This window comes from Schistocerca nitens, chromosome 3, assembly GCF_023898315.1.
Source record: "Schistocerca nitens isolate TAMUIC-IGC-003100 chromosome 3, iqSchNite1.1, whole genome shotgun sequence".
NCBI classification, from domain to species: Eukaryota; Metazoa; Arthropoda; class Insecta; order Orthoptera; family Acrididae; genus Schistocerca; species Schistocerca nitens.
In genome coordinates this window covers 309,934,113-309,953,801 of record NC_064616.1, presented here as the reverse complement: position 1 = coordinate 309,953,801, position 19,689 = coordinate 309,934,113, and the positions used below count along the sequence as shown (strand labels likewise).

Genomic DNA, 19,689 nt, shown 5'->3' with positions numbered 1-19,689 from the left:
ATGAGTGTAGGATTCTGTGTGCCTGAGAAACATTCAGCAATTTTTATTGCTGTGAACCCCAGCCATAAAAAGTTAAAACATTCAGCAGTTGTATTAAACTTTATGACTTAATGTAATTTTGTCGAATGAAGACACGGTTGGAGACTGAGGCTGTTACTTGAAATAAATTGTTGATGGTGTACAGTAACCAGCCACAAATTGGTTACACATTACTTTATTCAAAAAGTATCATCACCAATTTCAAATTAACAAACTTCATCATCAGACGGTGTTTATACTTTCTTCAAAACAAATTATACACTGGTTTACTGGTGAGATGTCCTAGGATAAACAATAATTCACAGTTACAAATGAGTGGCTGGTTGCTGTACATCATGGACAACATACATAACTGTATGACTGATTAGCTGCTTGTGTGGCATTTCACTGGCCCACACTTCACAATCAGGCTGCTGTGCCTTGCTCTATCACCAAATAATTGTTCGCCGGCCGAAGTGGCCGTGCGGTTAAAGGCGCTGCAGTCTGGAACCGCAAGACCGCTACGGTCGCAGGTTCGAATCCTGCCTCGGGCATGGATGTTTGTGATGTCCTTAGGTTAGTTAGGTTTAACTAGTTCTAAGTTCTAGGGGACTAATGACCTCAGCAGTTGAGTCTCATAGTGCTCAGAGCCATTTGAACCAAATAATTGTTCACTGAACCACAGTTAGCCTTTGTTTTCACCAGTGCAAAGTACAACCTTCCTAGCCATGCACACAAACAGATAAATCTTCATACCATTTTAGTCAGAGTATTACATTATCCCCACAGCACTGTGTTATTGCTTGCTTTTCTTGATCGATTATTTGTAGTATTGATGAAAATCACTGTGGTGTGCAGTTCATCAGTTGTAGAACTTTAATTACAAATTTTTACATGATCAGTGTTTATCTTCACATGAGGGAACATTTCTTTGAAGAGACTGTTCTGTGTGATCAGTCCTGTGATGAACTATGATGTCAACAGCTATACAGATCAATGGAAGTTCTGAAGGTGGATTCTGGTATAACCTCTATGAAACTTACCAAGGAAGAAAGCACAGTGGTTAAGAAACTTGACACTGACTCCAAAGAAGCAGAAATCACTTGCAGCAGTTTCCCAGGTGTTTACGTCAGCTTCACCTACCCATTTCCATTAAGACCAGTGCTCTGTCTCTAACAGCCTCAACAGCAACAGAAAAGTAAACCTGACTATTATTTTTCGTCATATAAATTAGTCAATCATCACATCAGGAGAGACGTGAAAATTTTCTGGAGAATCTGCCAACTATCTTTGTAGCCATTACACTAGTAGATTTCAAATTAGTAAACTTCAGAATAATTATTTTGTGAATATTAGTATATATTGGTTTCAGAATACGTTCTCTATGCAGTTAACTGATTTCCTCTTTCAAACTCAGTGTGCTGTTACTTGTTGACTGACTTTTATTTATTTGATAAGACATCTGATATATGTGTATACTGTGATAAATTATCAATTGTATGAGATTTTAATAGCTTTCTTGACAGTTTCATGAACCTAACAGCTATCAAATTCCACCTATCATTAAGTTACCACAAACAAACTGTACTATCTTTACACAAAAGAATTGAGACTTCTTGCATTACTGACTGGCCATCCACTGCAGTTTGGCAGATTGATTTTAATAATACTTGTCACATAGCAATGACACATTTCAGGTTTGAAATACAGTTAGCCATTAATATACTATGACAAATAATTTCTTAGTGTTGCAATCAGTCTATTTTCTTTTGTGCCCTTGTGGAAAAGCCCACACTGCATTCTAGCCTAAGTCCTAATTGAAGTGTTTAGCGAGTATTTATTATATGTACCTGTTTTGTATTGATGGCTTTGCTGAGTACTTGAGCATCAAAATGAACATTAACTGCAAGTGGCAAATTTATTGCAATCAGCAATCTAAGTACTGCGAGGGCTAAACAACAGAAGCACAGGTGAACTGCATTTGGGTTTTTTTGTGAAGAGAGCTATTGATGACTATGAAAGTTTATCAATCTTTTTGCTTCCTAGTGTTGTACTTGTCTGTACTCTGGACTTGGAACTCAGTATATGTGTGGGTTTATCATAGTGTGACATGATCACAGAGTGAAATGAGTAATTGTAATGAGTATCATCAAAAAATAAAAATACTTCTGTTACCTGCAAACACTATTTTAGTCCAGGGCAAAGCTTTTGTCAACCACTACTGTATAAACTGTACAGGAATGCTAGTCAATCATTGCAACATATGATGTAATTACCAGTGTGGACAGAATCATAAGCCAACTTTCCTGTCATCTGCACTCTCTGGAAACTCTGTATCATCTGGTCAGAAACAGTTTAGCATTAATGTTTGCACCTATATTTTCGCCACACAACTTATCAGATTAGTAATTCTTCCACAGCATCTCGATTCCTATGGAGAGCTCACCTTCTCATGCCCAAGGATGAACCAGGGACAATACAAGTTAGATACCTCTAGCCCACATCTGTTTTACAATTCTCCTTAGCAGTGGTATCATCTATGAGTGATGAACTGACTGAGGCAATCCTGCTAAATGCCACAGACAGAAAATCTATATCTTTTGTTCTAATGTCAACTAAAAATTCCCTGTACACTCAATCATTCACAAACATGTAGTATGAACACCTATTTAACTGTATGTAAGAAATTCCTAACATAGTGTTGATACATAATGTGATTTGTGGGTTGTACTAATAAGGCCTATGCAAACCATTTCACAGTCTGCAAAATTTGACTAATGTAAAGCAACACTAAAATGTTTTATTACATGTTCTTTGTGTGTTTTAATGTACATTATCACAAGTATGTTTGTTCCTTTTTGTGTAGGGAGCCCCTTCATAGTCCAATGCACCCAAGATTATGGAATATTTACAAGTTTAGCTTGAACACCTTTTTGAATGAAATACAATTTGTATTTGAAAATTATATGATGTTGTCCCAACCTATAAGAAATAATTAAATGGGCAGAGCTAATGCTATGTAAGAATATTGTCTGAGGTGACATGTTATATTTCATGTTTTTAGCAACTCCATATATAGTGTGAAATTAAAGTTATTTTCTATGTTAACTCTTAAGATGAATGTAGTATGTTTCCATTATTACAGACTACCAATCAACATCATAGCACTAAAAATAATGAGCAATGTGGAAGCTACAGAAAATCCAATATCTCCATTTATATCCACAACATATCCACTTGTGTGAATTTAATCATAAACCAATTGCTCCACAAAAGACAGCACATGAAAAGCAGCACTGGACAGCTCCATCACACTCGTATCCTGGTGTCCAGACAACTTTTGCCCTGGCCAGTTCTTGAGGATGGCAAGCAAGAATTTGAGGAAATGGTGTATTTATCAAAGGAGCTTTTGGAACTCATCTTGACATCAAAAAAATGAAACACCAAACAGTGGGTCACATTTAAAAATACAGAATATATATTATACATCAATATCTACTAAATATCAAAATATACACTGAAGCATACAATCAGTATATATGAGTCAATATTAATATACTTAAAGGAAGTGATTTTTCTATATAGGCTGTTCTTTTATTTTGCAATAAGCACTTTATTTCATCATTAGGCAGGTAGTTATTTTCACACCGAGGACACTATCAAGCTAGATTACAATAAAAACTGTTATGCTTACAGCATATTTAACCCACACAGCAGAGTGGCGAAAAAGTTAAATGTGATGATGTCCCTAAGAAGAGTTTCACACAGCTGTGTGGATTATAATACACTGTAAGTATAATAATTGTTATTATGATATACAACAATAATGTGCAAAATGGTGAAATCATCCAGTTACAGAATAATTAAATAAAGTGTTAATGTCAAAATAAGGAACAAGCTATTCAAGAAAGAGACATGATTTACGACAACTGCATAAAAATTGTATTAATATAGAGTGATAAAGAAGAAATGATTATAAATGTAACCACAAAAAAACATATAAACACAAAATATACAGGAATTACATAATTAATACATAAGATTAAGAAACAAATCACATAATGGTGTCTCAGAGAAATGAGTCGAAAATAGAGTATATTTTATTTAAAAATAGCTGTTTTAAGTATTCCAAATTCACATAAAATATATTGTTAAGTTTGAAATTGTTAATTTCTTTTCACATATCAAAAGTGTACAGTTTCATAACTATTGATCTTTATTCCTGTAGTACAATTGCATGTTCAAAAACTAAAGTTCCCATACATTTTCCACTGTGACTCAGAAACCTTATTACTCCACAAACTATTTATGTCAGTCTCTACAAAGATATACAAGACTGTTGGTGTGGAGATCTATATACAAAAATAGTTCCACATCTCATGACACAGCAGAAACAATGGATTTACTGAGAAGAACAGTAAAATTTCTTGTAATAACTTCTCATCACTCATGGAGATATGTAGGTACCGTCTTGTACAGTTACAATGAGAATTAGAATGACCTTGTAATATGAATTTTAAAAATTCCAGTTCTATCACTTGTACATACAACAGTAGGAACAGCCCAGACCTTGAAAAATTTTTGCAGATTCCTTATATGTGATTCTGATTATGACTGCAGTCACCAGCAGAAATAAATGAACTTAATAATAAGAAGTAACTTAACAGCTATAATATGAGCCTATTAATATTGATATCTATAAAGAAGTTAGATTTCTACTAAGTAAATACAGGGCAATTATTCCCATCATAGCACAAACATAATGTGGTAACATAATTAATCAATGTATGAAGGAGGATTAACTCTTTTTGTGCCATGGTAAAACATCATGTAAAATGTTATGCCATTTGAAAATAATTTGTTTTAGATTCTATTCCAAATAGATTTCTACACCTCTCTCTATGTTACCACTGATGACGGCACAGAGATGCTGAAATATGTGTGAATCAAGATACACATCACTTATCAGTTGATGTTTGTGCTGCAAAGGAAATACATTTTTTTGCAGATGACAGACACCAATAATACATATTAAATAGCATATTACACTAGCTTACTACAGTACTGTTGGGATATTGCTAACAACTAACACAATATAGGCAACATCACAATTAACACAGATAATTCCGTGAATAATAACAATAATATAAAACAGTCAATTTTTAATATTTGGTTCTAACTTGGCACATATTTCTTTTTAAGTCAGATAATCATTTCTTGAAGTAAATAAACCAGAAAGATGTGTTCATCTCTGAACTATTTCACATTTTCCTTCTCTTCTTTCGTCCAGCTTGTGATTTCCTCTTCACTTGAATCTTCTTCCTTTTTGTACGACCATTTGTTGATGGCCTCTGACGCTTAACAATCATTTTCTTGCCAGTGGGTACCTGTTAACACACATGAGAGTTTTAAGAAATTATATTATTAATATCAGACGTGTTGACATGAATGAATAATATGTATGGTAGAACTATATGTTAGATTCACTCTCATGGTAATGGAAAGCCCCGGTGAAATGCAAATACTTTAAGAATAAAGTTAACAACTCACCACTATACAGTTCAATGGGTTGTTACTTTTACTCCTTAAATTATTTAAATTCACAGTTGTGTGTCTTGCACAAGTTTTTACACTCATCTGGGATGTTCCTCAGTGCTATTGCACACAAAAAATACTATAGCCTAGAAAAGTTGGGAAAATTCTCTAAAATGATTAATAGGCTGCAAGGCTGCACAGGGGACTTTGAGACAAGACTCATACTATGTCTGTTTGATTTGGCAGCTGGGGAGGTGGAATCCTAGCACAGAGTCTAACTCATACAACTGTCAGGTACAAAATCACCAATATTTTTTGCTAAGTAATTAGAAAATTTAAGAAATAATTAATAAATGATAAAGAAACATGAGACTACGCAGATGAACAATGATTCAAAATCAAATCCTATCAATTATATTATCAGATATTAATAACAAAACCCTGATGTAGAAGTACTAAATATCATTGTTTAACTACATAGTTCACAACAGAAAACCGCAGTTTATCCACTAATGAAAGCATAATTAATGACTATGAGATTTTAGTAATTACAAAGGGAAAGATCAAAATCTTGTTACTTCATTTTCCCTTCTAACTTATAGTTGGAGTATAGATGGCTCATTAACCTTTCAAATGAAAATGATAGCGTCTTTTTTATTTATTGCTTATGCAGCCTGATCAGATTAGGGCACCATGGCCCCCTTTTGCACTGGACCAGGAACAACACATACCAAATCATACACATATAACACTAATAATAATAATAATGGACATTAATAATAATATTTCTTTGCTTTGACACATTTGAAGCTATGTTTGGCATCATCATATACAAAAGGGATCATGAAAGAGAAGATTGAAAATGAGACGGACTTGCAATAGATGAATCTGTGAAGAAGGTGAATGGAAGACGTGGGGAGGGGGGCGAGGGAGAGGGGGTAAGGGATGATGACTAGAGTGAGCTGCTAACAACTATATGGAAGAGATAGCTATTGTGATAGAAGATGGACCACTACCCGTCTTTTGAAGTTTGAAAGGAATTTAATTTCGCTAATATTTTGAGGATGATCATGCCAAACTCAGGTTTTTAATACAGAAAACGATTCTGACAAGATGGTAGTGTTATGCAGTAGTACAGAGAGGATTTCACTTTGTTGAAAACGAGTTTTTCTACTGTGCTGTTCACATAGTAGTGTAAGAATTGAAGATAAATAAGAGATAATACAATGATTGAGAAGACGATAGCGGAAAGACAGAGTATGATAGTCTCTACACTTCTTTGCATGCAGCCAGCTTTGAACTCAGGAGTGAGACAGTCGAAGTAGCAAACGTCATAAATGTATCGCCGCACAAGTACTCAAACCCAGTTATAGTTGGCGTGAGATCTCATACGAAACTTCTTGAAGAATAGGATCACCATATTCAAGTATGAGGAGTATTAGAGATTCTAGAAGTTTCTCATTAATATCTAGAGAAAATACTTTTTTATATTTCTGTAGCGAATAAAGTGATGCTGATATATTATTTTAGACTACATTTGTATGTTAAGTCCTATCTGAGTGATGGTCCAGAACTATCTCAAAGTTCTTTGCAGAAATATAAAACACGTATCATTGAGGGCGGAAGATATTCACTGAATTGGGAAGGGTAATACGTCTTTTGTTAGTAACTACGATAAATTCCGATTTAGATGGGTTAAGTTTCAAACATATGTTCTGGACCCACTCAGATAACGCAAACAAGTCAGCAACAACTTACATGATGGATGGCTGTTTACAGGTGTTTTGGAGTTGCACTTACGTATAACTGAAGGTCGTCAACATGTAAGCGATATCTGTAATGGGAAAGAACAACGGTGCATCATTAACATAGATTGAGAAAAGTACAGGACCCAGTACTGATCCTTATGGTGCCACTGATACTACATCCCTCCACTGTATATTTGTTCTGACCATTACGCGTTGTTGGAGGAATGTAAGGCATGAGTGGGACCACTGCACAGAACTTGAAGGAAAATTTTGACTGATGAGGTTAGCAAGCAGAATGTCAAAGTCGACAATGTCAAAAGCTTTTCTGAAGTCCAAAGAGCACATAATACTGTTGCCTCTTGCACTGCAATTTTTGCGAAACCTTAGTGGTATTTATCTAAACTGTTATTTATTTCACGTTAAGTAATTGGGAAGCTGATAATGAACTTGACTCCTTAGATAATGCTGGCTGAATGTGAATGGGTCATACGCGTAGGGTTGTTTGGCAGATTCCTTTTTTGGTAATGGTTTTCTGTGTCCCTACTTCAATGATTTTCGGATTGCTGGAGGTCAGATACACGTTAAAAATGTTCGTTATTTTGGGCAATAGCGGATCGATGAGGAAATTGATCATTTGCACTGTAATAACACCGTGTCCTGCATCTGCAGAACAAATGCGTGCAAATGTGTTACTTCCCGTATCAAAGGTTACGGTCTGAAGAGAAAATTATTCGTGTGTACCAATCACTGATGCTTTAAAGGAATCGATGGTTCGCGCCCTTGTGCGTTGGTCACGTAAAGTTGTCGGAGTAGTGAAATACTGATTAAGATATCCTCAGTAGGAACTAGAGGTTCACTTGTATATTTGGGTTTGTCTATTCCTAGGCCTCATCGACAGGCCTGTGATCGTCCTCTCTTAACGACTGAGCATGCCTGATTTTGCTGTTCTCATACATTGGCTAACTCGGTTACGTAATTGCTTATAATGGTTCAAATGGCTCTGAGCACTATGGGACTCAACATCTTAGGTCATAAGTCCCCTAGAACTTAGAACTACTTAAACCTAACTAACCTAAGGACATCACACACACCCATGCCCGAGGCAGGATTCGAACCTGCGACCGTAGCAGTCCCGCGGTTCCGGACTGCAGCGCCAGAACCGCTAGACCACCGCGGCCGGCGAATTGCTTATAAGTGAGATCGTTATCAGAGGTCGTCGGCTGCTGTTTACGTATGTCCTCTGTGCTGCGTCTCTGGTACTCACAAGGTGTTCAGGGTAATCTTAAGCCATGGTGCAGGTTTTCTCGTTATTCTTACAGGTTTTAAAGCAGCATGTTTATCGTATAAATTATTGAACCTCTCTATGGAATTTGATACGTCATAATTTATATTGAAGTTATTCCCCGTGGTTGCCTGTTAAGAAATATCATATGCGTCAGCAGCAAGCTCAGACATACTCATGAGCTATAAAATCTCTAAAAAAAATCGGCATTTGCGGTTTGTTCTTTGGACATTGCAACGAATAAGTCATGAATATTACAGCGTGAGTAGACATTCCAGTGTAGAGATCTGATCAGTATGAATTACTCTAGTTGGAGATTTTATCGCAAATATATCGATAACCGTTTTTTTCAGTTACAACATTTTGTTGATACAGGACCAGCAACTTTTTTTTAAATATTTCGTGAAGCGTTTATTAAACAAATCTGTCACCGCTGCAACACGTATGTTTGGTATCTAGTTTCGAACCAACTAGTCCATTCTCACGCCTGACCTAGTGAGGCTGCACTGAACGTGTCTGATCTTAGTAACGAACATCAAAATGGAAATACATGATTTAAAAAGTAATTGTAAATAACTGTCAAAAAATCAACATGTGCCTACTTAGCAGGTCAGAATTAGAGTAGGTACATATTGATTTTGTGACAGTCATCAAAAAATGGTTCAAATGGCTCTGAGCACTATGGGACTCAATATCTGAGGTCATCAGTCCCCTAGAACTTAGAACTACTTAAACCTAACTAACCTAAGGACATCAAACACATCCATGCCCGAGGCAGGATTCGAACCTGCAACCGTAGCAATCACGCGGTTCGGGACTGAAGTGCCTAGAACCGCACGGCCACCGCGGCCGGCTTGACAGTCATCTACGATTACTCTTTTACGTATGTATTGCCATTTTTATGTTCGTTACTAAGATCAGGCACTTTCAAAAAAATGGTTCAAATGGCTCTGAGCACTATGGGACTTAACATCTGAGGTCATCAGTCCCCTAGAACTTAGAACTACTTAAACCTAACTAACCTAAGGACATCACACACATCCATACCCGAGGCAGGATTCGAACCTGCGACCGTAGCGGTCGCGCGGTTCCAGACTGAAGCGCCTAGAGCAGCTCGGCCACACCGGCCGGCTCAGGCACTTTCAGTGCAGCCTTTGTAGGTCAGGCGTGAGAATAAACCAGCTGGTTCGATTCTAGATGCCAAGCATATGTTCTGCAACTCTGATAGATCTGTTAATAATTGCTTCACGAAATATTGATAAACATCTCTGTATATGCTGTACGATGAGTCGGTCCAAGTGGAAGCAGTGTAAGTTTTGAACAGTAAAGTACAGCACATACTCGAATTTTGAGTCGGACAGACTGCTGGTTAGAAAATTTATGTTCCTGTCTCCGGCTACAATTACGTGGTCATACAAAGATTGTAGACCTGAGAGAGCGGTTTCAGAGCTAGAGAGACGGCAAACTTTGGGTGGTTTGTATCTTATGCAGGTAACACCCTTTGCGTTGATAGGTTTAACTTAAATGAACATGTATCCAGGCTGTTTGTCTTCGTTTTTGGACATGAGCAGGACCTTGGGGAACATGTTTGCACTTATATATGCTGCCACATTGCCCCTCCACCTGTGACGCCTGTCATGTCAGAAAAACATAACCATTAAGACTTACAGAACTGGAGGGGATATTCTATTTCAGTTATGTCTCTGTCAAAATGACATGAAAGCTGAGGCCCTGAAACACACAGCGGAACTCTTATAAATGAGATGGTACGGACTGCACGTTTGTGTGCTCCGGTTTTAGTTGTTACTGGAATGGACGCCTATCATGCTGAATGGAAGCCTGTCTTGCTGATGGAATACTAGCAAGGAAGTATCTGACTGGTTGTACAATGGAGAGAACGTGTTCTGTACACACGAATAACGAACTATTGTCTGACTGATACTCCTTCCATTGGTGGTTGGTGTGGTTGTTGGATGACACGAATGGCAAGAATGAAGATGTTTCTGTTGGTCACCAAAGCAAAGTGCTGCAAGAGAAAAAACTCTTCTAGCAATACAAGGTTGTTTGGCATATGATATCCTGTGCACTGGGATAACAGAAGAAGATTTATAAAAATGTACAATTATACACAAAGGGATAATCAATAAGATGACAAGAGACATTCTACATTAAAAGAACATGCAAATTAGCCACTGTGTTATCCAGAAATATCTAGTAAACACATTTGCGCTCCACTGTCAGCCAAAGGCATGAGATAATTTTATCAAAGGAGAGAAACGCCTCGTATTAATTTAAACAGCTGTAGCGCTGCCGTTTATCGAGTCGGTGGCAAGAGCAAAGCTCTGTGCGCTGCGAGTGGATGAACGACAATCTGTATCAGAAGCATTACGAAACGTTTAAGCCACACAAGTCGTCGCAGGCAATCATATAAAGTACTCAGCAAATGCACAGCTTTGAATAGGGGAGAAAAAAAAGGCACAAAAAACAACTGAAATAACGAATGGTACGAAATGCACTGTTTTATTTACAGATGTCCTCATCACACATGGTGACCATATTGCAGTAAACCGGTTTGAATCTAACTTATCATCATCAAAACTAAAAAACTTGAAAAGACGAAAGCGCAAAATTACTGTTAAATACAAGCCATTATAATTTTTTGTTAAAAGTGCAGACTAAAGAGAAAAATACCCATCATCTTCCTCCGAAAGCAACACGTCAAGTAGTCTACAAGCACTTGTTGTGGTCACTTGAAATTAACTGCCGTGTTGCTCATATGTCGTACATCAAACTGAAACGGTTATGTTCGCACAAGGCGCGTGAGCATGCTCGGCTCATATCTGCGAGAAATGCAATTTAAAAAATATTTATGTTTAAATAACTGCTAAATAATCTTTATTTTTGCACTTCTTAACACTTTTATAACTGTACAAGCGACGCGCCCCGGCATGTCGCGGGTAGCACTAAATATCTGCGGCCGGAAAACTTGTATGTGTAGCGATAATAAATTACATGCACAACGCTTTCTCGTGAATCAGTCTATCTATTAATGAAAACCGTGACAAAGTTGCCACAGTTTACCGTACCTACAGAATTAATAGCCGCGCGGGATTAGCCGAGCGGTCTTAGGCGCTGCAGTCATGGATTGTGCGGCTGGTCCCGGCGGAGGTTCGAGTCCTCCCTCGGGCATGGGTGTGTGTGTGTTTGTCCTTAGGATAATTTAGGTTAAGTAGTGTGTAAGCTTAGGGACTGATGACCTTAGCAGTTAAGTTCCATATGATTTCACACACATTTGAACATTTTTGAGAATTAATAGTAATTTCGCATTTTTGCCTCGAGTTAACTTAAGAGACGGAAGAAAATGCCAGGTAAGATTATTTAAACCTCCTATTTCATGCACGTTTCGAATACAAATAACGTACAACTCACTCACGGATCATGGAAGTACGCACTAATTCCTACCGACCTAACAGACATGGGGGCAGTGGCATCGGAATTTTATGGATAATGTTCTGTCTTCACATCGGCTGTGAAATTTGCATCTATTCTGTTTGTTTTCGAATAAATTAATGACGATTTTCATTGTACGGTCTTCCGAATATTCGTTTATACTTAATTTGGAAGAACTGAAAGGTTTTGTCTGTGCACCGGAGTTAAGTAACAAAGAAAAGGCTTCCGGACTGGCGAGACGCTGACGTCGCCAGAGGTTGCCGAAGGTGCGTGCAGACAAAATTAGAGGATACTGCAGATCCCCACCTGCTGGGACTCCTCCACGCGCACCCCTAGCGTCACAGCGAAGGTCGCGAGGTGGAAGTGCCGGTAGGAACACTGTCGCAGCTCATGGTTCGAAACCGCCTCTCCAAATCCTTGTCGTTGTAAATGACGTGTGCAGGTGGAGGGATGTAGCTAAGTGTGCAGCGTACAGCGCTTACGGGCTGCAGCTGTGGCTTCGGCTTCGGCTGTGGCTGCGGCTGCGGCGGCTGCGGCTCCGTCTGCGTGGCGCGCGTCTTCCTGCCCCAGTAGTAGAGGTTGCCGCTGCGTAGCCGCCTCGCCAGCTCTGGAGGCACCCCACATCCCCCGCTGTTGGCCAACGCGTCACGCTCCACAGCCTCGACGTCAATATCAGGGACCACGTAATCGAACACGGTAGTCGACGAAGAGGTCGACGACGTACTCGACATTGGCGAAACGGGGCGTAATAACTCGCACGTCGGCCACCAGGAGCTGTGCACTTCCGGTGTTTCTACGGCGACCCGCTTGAAGTCTCGCGGCTGAGACTCGCCACCGCTAGACTCCATGAAGCGCACTGGCAGCACACGCGTCCGGCTATCAGTGAGGATAGGCAAGTCGACTGACGTGTTGTGGATTCGGCTCCTCCCCGCCGTAGCTCCTGCTTCCCCCTCCACACGAGAAACCCCGCCCCCACGTCAGTCGCTGGCCAGTTCTTGGCCGCCCAGAGCTTCCGCTCGTACCCTCACTGCCTCCGTTCACCTTTACCCGCACGATCTGATCGTTCCCACGCGGCTGCGCTTGCCTTCCAAGGTCATACATAGCGGAGACGCCTGCACTTGCCCGCCTCTCTTGCCTCTACTAGTGATTCAAAAAAACTGCCGTCCAGTGTCCTCGATTTGTTGTAAGGTCTTCTGAGTTCAAATGTAACGAGATATCTCGAACAAAATGACCTCCGTGCCAAATAACACGGATTCCGAAAATATAGATCATGTGGAAACCAACTCGCGGTTTTCTCGCAAGACATCCTGAAAGCAATAAATCGAAGTAGTCAAATAGGCGAAGTGTTTCTTGACTACTAAAAGGCATTTGACTCAGCACTACGCATTCGCTTAATGTCGAAAGCACGAGCATATGGCTTATCACTGGAGAGTTTTGACTGGATTGGAGATTTTGTGGTGTCACTGCCAGACACCACACTTGCTAGGTGGTAGCTTAAATCGGCCGCGGTCCATTAGTACATGTCGGACCCGCGTGTCGCCACTGTGTGATCGCAGACCGAGCGCCACCACACGGCAGGTCTCGAGAGACGTACGAGAACTCGCCCCAGTTGTACGACGACGTTGCTAGCGACTATACTGACGAAGCCTTTGCTCTCATTTGCCGAGAGACAGAATAGCCTTCAGCTAAGTTAATGGCTACGACTTAGCAAGGCGCCAATGGTCACAGTGCATGTATCTTACGAGTCTCATTTGTATAGTCAAGAGAGATGTATCACAAGGATTGATTAAAAGTTAAGTATATTCCAAAGATACGTATTTTCTTTATAGTATTCAATACGTATCCTGTTCCAGACTTGACGCCAGTCGGCGTGTGTGTACGCGTGCCTTTCGGCTTCCTCCTCAGTGTGGCGTGACTAGCTTGTTACGCCACAACAGATTTACTGGTGGAGAAGAGGACACGGTACGTTATCTTGGATGGAAAAATGTTTAAATGTGTGTGAAATCTTATGGGACTTAACTGCTAAGGTCATCAGTCCCTAAGCTTACACACTACTTAACCTAAATTATCCTAAGGACAAACACACACACCCATGCCCGAGGGAGGACTCGAACCTCCGCCGGGACCAGCCGCACAATCCATGACTGCAGCGCCTAAGACCGCTCGGCTAATCCCGCGCGGCCTCTTGGATGGAGAAAAGTCGACAAATGTAAAATAACTTTAGGTGTGCCTCAGAGAAGTGTGTTGGGACCTACGCAGTTCATATAGTATATTAACCCCAGAACACCTACGGGTGGGAAATGTTACATTGCTACTAAACCATCATAATAAACTGAACTACTCCAAATTTCTTCAAAGGAAGTCATAATTTTAAGGTTATGCATTAGATAATTACAATTATTAGATCTTCGATGGTATTTTACATACCAAATTAAGTACAAAATGTGCCGTTTCATACCCTACCGCAATCGTAAATTTTACGACGGATTAGTAATCGTGCGGGTTTAGCGGAGCGGTCTGAGGCGCTGCAGTCATGGACTGTGTGGCTGGTCCCGGCGGAGGTTCGAGTCCTCCCTCGAGCATGGGTGTGTGTGTTCGTCCTTAGGATAATTTAGTTTAAGTAGTGTGTAAGTTTAAGGACTGATGACCTCAGCAGTTAAGTGCCATAAGCTTTCACACACATATGAACATTTTTTGATTAGTAATCTAGGGTTAATGCTCTTACAGACAATGTTAACAGTAACTTCACACTCTTCGCAGATTGTGTGGTTATATACAATGAAGTACTGTCTGAAGAAACTGCACAAATATTCGGTCGGATCTCGATAAGATTTCAAAGTGGTGCGAAGGTTGTCAACTTCCTTTAAATGTTCAGAAATGCAAAATGGTGCACATCACAAAACTAAAACACGTACTAATATCAATGAGTTACAGTTGGAATCGATCAACTCATACAAATATTTAAGTGTAAAAATTTGTAGGGATATAAAGTGGCACGATCACAAAGGCTCAGCCAGAGGCAAATCGGGTGGCAGACTACACGGTTCATTGGCAGAATACTAAGGGAATGGAATCAGTTTTCAAAGGAAATTGGATACAAAACACACATAGACCCATCCTAGAACATTGCTCACGTGTCTGGGGCCTATACCAGATAGGACTAACCTGAGTAATTTTTAGGGATACAATGACGGACAGTATTGTTTGACCCACATGACAATGTCACGTGGAAGAGCTGAACTGGCAGGCACGTGAAGATAAGACGTAAACCATCTCTTGAAAGCATACGTAGAAAGTTTTTAGAACCAATTTTAGGTGATGAATCTAGGAAAATACTACAACCCCCTACGTATCACTCCTATAGGGATTGGGTTGGGTTGGGTTCGGTTGTTTTGGGGGAAGAGACCAAACAGCGAGGTCATCGGTCTCATCGGGTTATGGAAAGACGGGAAGGAAGTCGGCCGTGCCCTTTCAAAGGAACCATCCCGTCATTTGCCTGGAGCGATTTAGGGAAATCACGGTAAACCTAAATCAGAATGGCCGGACGCGGGATAGGGATTGGGAAGATAAGATTAGACTAAAAACAGCACGCTCAGAGGCATGTAAGCAATCTTTCTTCCCGCGATCCATACGTGAATGGAATGGAGAAATGGGCTAATAACTGGTACCGTGGGTACTCTCTACAATTGCACTTCACAGCGGTTTGTAGAGTACACATGTGGATGAGGGATAGTTATTTTTAATTATTGCTTTAAAAATTATTTACGTAATTATTATTTTTTGTTTGTTTGCAGATACATATCTGCAGTCCTTAAAGTCAGTCTGTTAACAGAAGAGCAAACAGCACTTGTGGTGGGGGAAGTGACCTATCCAGGAAGAACACTACAACTGCCGTACAGGATGACTAAGAACCAGTTTCCCGTCTAGCAATGCAGTGCAGCTTGTGATGATTCACGTAGACTTAATTGGCTCTGAGCACTATGCGACTTTATTTCTGAGGTCATCAGTCCCCTAGAACTTAGAACTACTTAAACCTAACTAACCTAAGGACATCACACACATCCATGCCCGAGGCAGGATTCGAACCTGCGACCGTAGCAGTCACGCGGTTCCAGACTGTAGCGCCTAGAACAGCTCGGCACCCCGACCGGCAGACTTGATTGGCGTGCGTTTATCTGTATGTTATATTGGTTACTAATTTTGTATTTTGACTTTTATGTTGCTGTGCTACTCTCTCTGACCATCATTTCTTTTTAGATTTCTTCACATTTTTCATGCAGCCATTTCGCTTTTGCTTCCCTGCATTTCCTATTTACTCCATTGCTAAGTGATTTGCATTTCTGTACTCCTGAATTTCTCTGAACATTTTTGTACTTCCTTCTTTCGTCGATCAGCTTAAGCATTTCTTTTGTTACCTATGGTTTCTTCGCAGTTACCTTCTTTGTACTGTTTTTCTTTCCAACTTCTGTGATTACCCTTTTTAGAGATGTTCATTCCTCTTCAACTCAACCGCTTAGTGAGCTATTCCTTATCGTATTATCTATAACCTTAGAGAACTTCGAGTGTATTTCTTCATTCCTTAGTGCTTCTGTATCCCACTTCTTTGCGTATAGGTTCTTCCTGATTAGTCTCTTAAACTTCAGCCTACTCTTCATCACTAATAAATTGTGATCCGAGTCTGTATTTACTCCTAAGTACGCCTTACATTCCTGTAGCTGATTACGGATTCTCTGTCTGACCATGATTTTGCGGTTGATAATGGAAGCAAGACTGAAGAAAAATCAGGATACGTTCATAGGATTTGTCGACCTGGAAAAAGCGTTCAACAATGTCAAACGGTGCAAGATGTTCGAAATTCTTAGAAAAATAGGGATGAGCTACAGGGAAAGCCGGTTAATATACACTGTGTACAAGAGCCACGAGAAAACAATAAGAGTGGAAGTCCAAGAACCAAGTCTCGGATTACAAAAGGTGTGAGGCAGGGATGTAGTCTTTCGCTCCTACTATTCAAACTAAACATGGAAGAAGCAGTGACGGAAATAAAAGAAAGGTTCAAGAGTGGGATTAAAATTCAAGGTGAAAGGATATCAATGATAAGATTCGCTGATGACATTGCTATCCTCGGTGAAAGTGAAGAATAATTACAGGACCTGCTGTATGGAATGAACATTCTAATGAATACAGAATATGGATTGAGAGTAAATAGAGGAAAGACGAAAGTAAAGAGAAATATCAGAAACGAGAACTGCGAGAAACTTATCATCATAATTGGTGATCAGGAGTAGATGAAATTAACGTATTCTGCTACCCAGGCGGCAAAATAACCCATGAAGGCTGGAGCAGGGAGGACATAAAAACAGACTATCACTGACAAAAGGAGCATTCCAGGCCAAGAGAAGTCTAATAATATCAAACATAGGCCTTAATTTGAGGAAGATATTTCTGAGAATGTATGCTTGGAGCACAGCATTGTGTGTTAGTGGAAAATGGACTGTAGGAAAACCGGAACAGAAGAAAATCGAAGCATTTGAGAAGTTGTGCTCCAGAAGAATATTGAAAACTAGGTGGACTGATAAGGTATGCAATGAGGAGGTTTACTGGAGAATCGGCGAGGAAAGAAATATGTGTAAAGCGCTGACAAGACGAAGGGGCAGGATGGTGGGACATCTGTTAAGACATGACGGAATAACTTTCACGGTACTAGAGGGAGCGGTTAGGGTAGAAATTGTAGAGCAAATAATTGAAAACGTAGGTTGAAAGTGCTACTCTGAGATGAAGAGGTTGGCACAGGAGAGGAACCCTTGGCGAACCGCATCAAACCAGCCAGAAGACTGACGATTAGTCAAGAAACAACAAACGAGAAAAAAGAAATACCTGAAAGATGTGCAATAAGATGCGGGCCTTGCTATTAATAGAAGCTACTGTAGTCATTATAAGGTTGAATTGATGCGCATAACAATGAATATAAATTGCATTTAGGTACTGTTTTTTTATTAAATTCTGTACCCCATTTGACATGTCACTCACGATGTTTACTCTGTCGTAACTCTGAGTTATTAGTTTTGCCCGGCCATCGGCAACTAGGGGTTCAATTTGTTTCAGAACATCCTCTGAGACATTATCAGCATTCTGACTTCCTGCATTAACAAAGCTCCAAAATCTTTCAACGGGTTTTTCATCAAAAACGTATCCGAAAACGAATAGCCAATTGAAATTCGCAAGACACGTCCGTGATTCCACCAGCGATTGCTGCAACATACGGTAATCCGCATGTATTATTTCCATTACGAACTTCCTTATGGTACGCTTACAATATGCACTGCAATAGTTCGTTCTGAAATACCTTTGAATACTGGTGCTTGACTGAGATGTACTTGAAGATCTTTATCCAGTGCTGCACTAAACTGCATTAGCTCACGAGAAACCCCCTTGTTTTGAGGGGCCTCAGATTCATCGCGGCTCCTCAGCCAGTTCCAATGCACCACAGAACCGAATACAGTTTACAATACGTACATACATACATCACATACATACATTAATCCTTGTTCCAGAGATCATGAATACGACATTTCGTAATGATGTGGAACGTGTCACTTTAACATAAGTTTTCTTTACACAAAATAATTAATTAATTTTCTTTTTTTGCAGCTACTACATCATATCTAAGAATTCATCTATTGAGTAGAAGGAGTTGTCATTCAGAAATTCTTTTAATTTGCTTTTAAATGTTGGTTGGCTATCTGTCAGACTTTTAATACTATTTGGCAAATGACCGCAGATTTTTGTGGCAGCATAATTCACCCCTTCCTGTGCAAAAGTGAGATTTAATCCAGAATAGTGAATATCATCCTTTCTTCTAGTGTTGTAGCTATGCACTTCGCTGTTATTTTTTAATTGGGATGGGTTATTAATGACAAATTTCATAAGTGAATATATGTATTGAGAAAGTACTGTTAATATCCCCAGTTCCTTAAACAACTGTCTGCAAGGTGATCTTGGGTGGGCCCCAGCTATTATTCTGATTACACGCTTTTCTGCAATGAGTACTTTCTCTCTTAATGACGAATTGCCCCAAAATATGAAAGCAGTGAATGAAAATAGGCATAGTAGGCTAATTTACCGATACGTTTATCGCCAAAATTTGCAATAACCCTAATAGCGTAAGTAGCTGAACCTTAATTAACTTCAGTATAAACTGTATTTGTTCTTTTCTACTTGCTGTTAACTGTTCGTCTATAATGAGAATCTAATTCCTGCTGAATGCTGGTTTTTCCTAGAAAAGAAAGACTCAGAACATTGTTCACGTGTTGCTTTGACATTTCATGTACTTACGTTTTAGACCATTTATGCCCAACATCAGTTATTCCGGTCTTACACCAATGAACATCTGCCGCAAATAACACTCAAAGAAAACTAAAAAACAGCATTGTTTCCCTCACAGCCACAAACTCATTTGCTCTTTTGTTAAATTTCCGGACTAAAATTACAGCATCGAGTTTTTGTTTGCTACTGCAGGTTCAGATTCGGGAGGTGCCTACCCAGAGTTTTTATCTATATCTTTTTCACTGAGAGAGCTGCTGCTAAATGGAATTTTTAATAATCCAGTTATATTGTTCATGTTCTTAACTTTCAAAGACAACTGATTTTTCACTTAAA

At 39.6% G+C, this 19,689-nt stretch overlaps 1 protein-coding gene across 1 annotated transcript in view; it reads right to left on the bottom strand.

Moving 5' to 3' along the window:
- Positions 1-3,495: 3,495 nt before the first annotated feature.
- LOC126249201 (uncharacterized) overlaps positions 3,496-19,689 on the bottom strand; it is a 608,431-nt gene continuing 592,237 nt past the window's right edge. Inside the window, exon 16 of the mRNA XM_049950854.1 lies at positions 3,496-5,405. Coding sequence (XP_049806811.1) covers positions 5,280-5,405 — 126 coding nt within the window. The 3' untranslated portion in view covers positions 3,496-5,279. The remainder of the gene's footprint in view (positions 5,406-19,689) is intronic.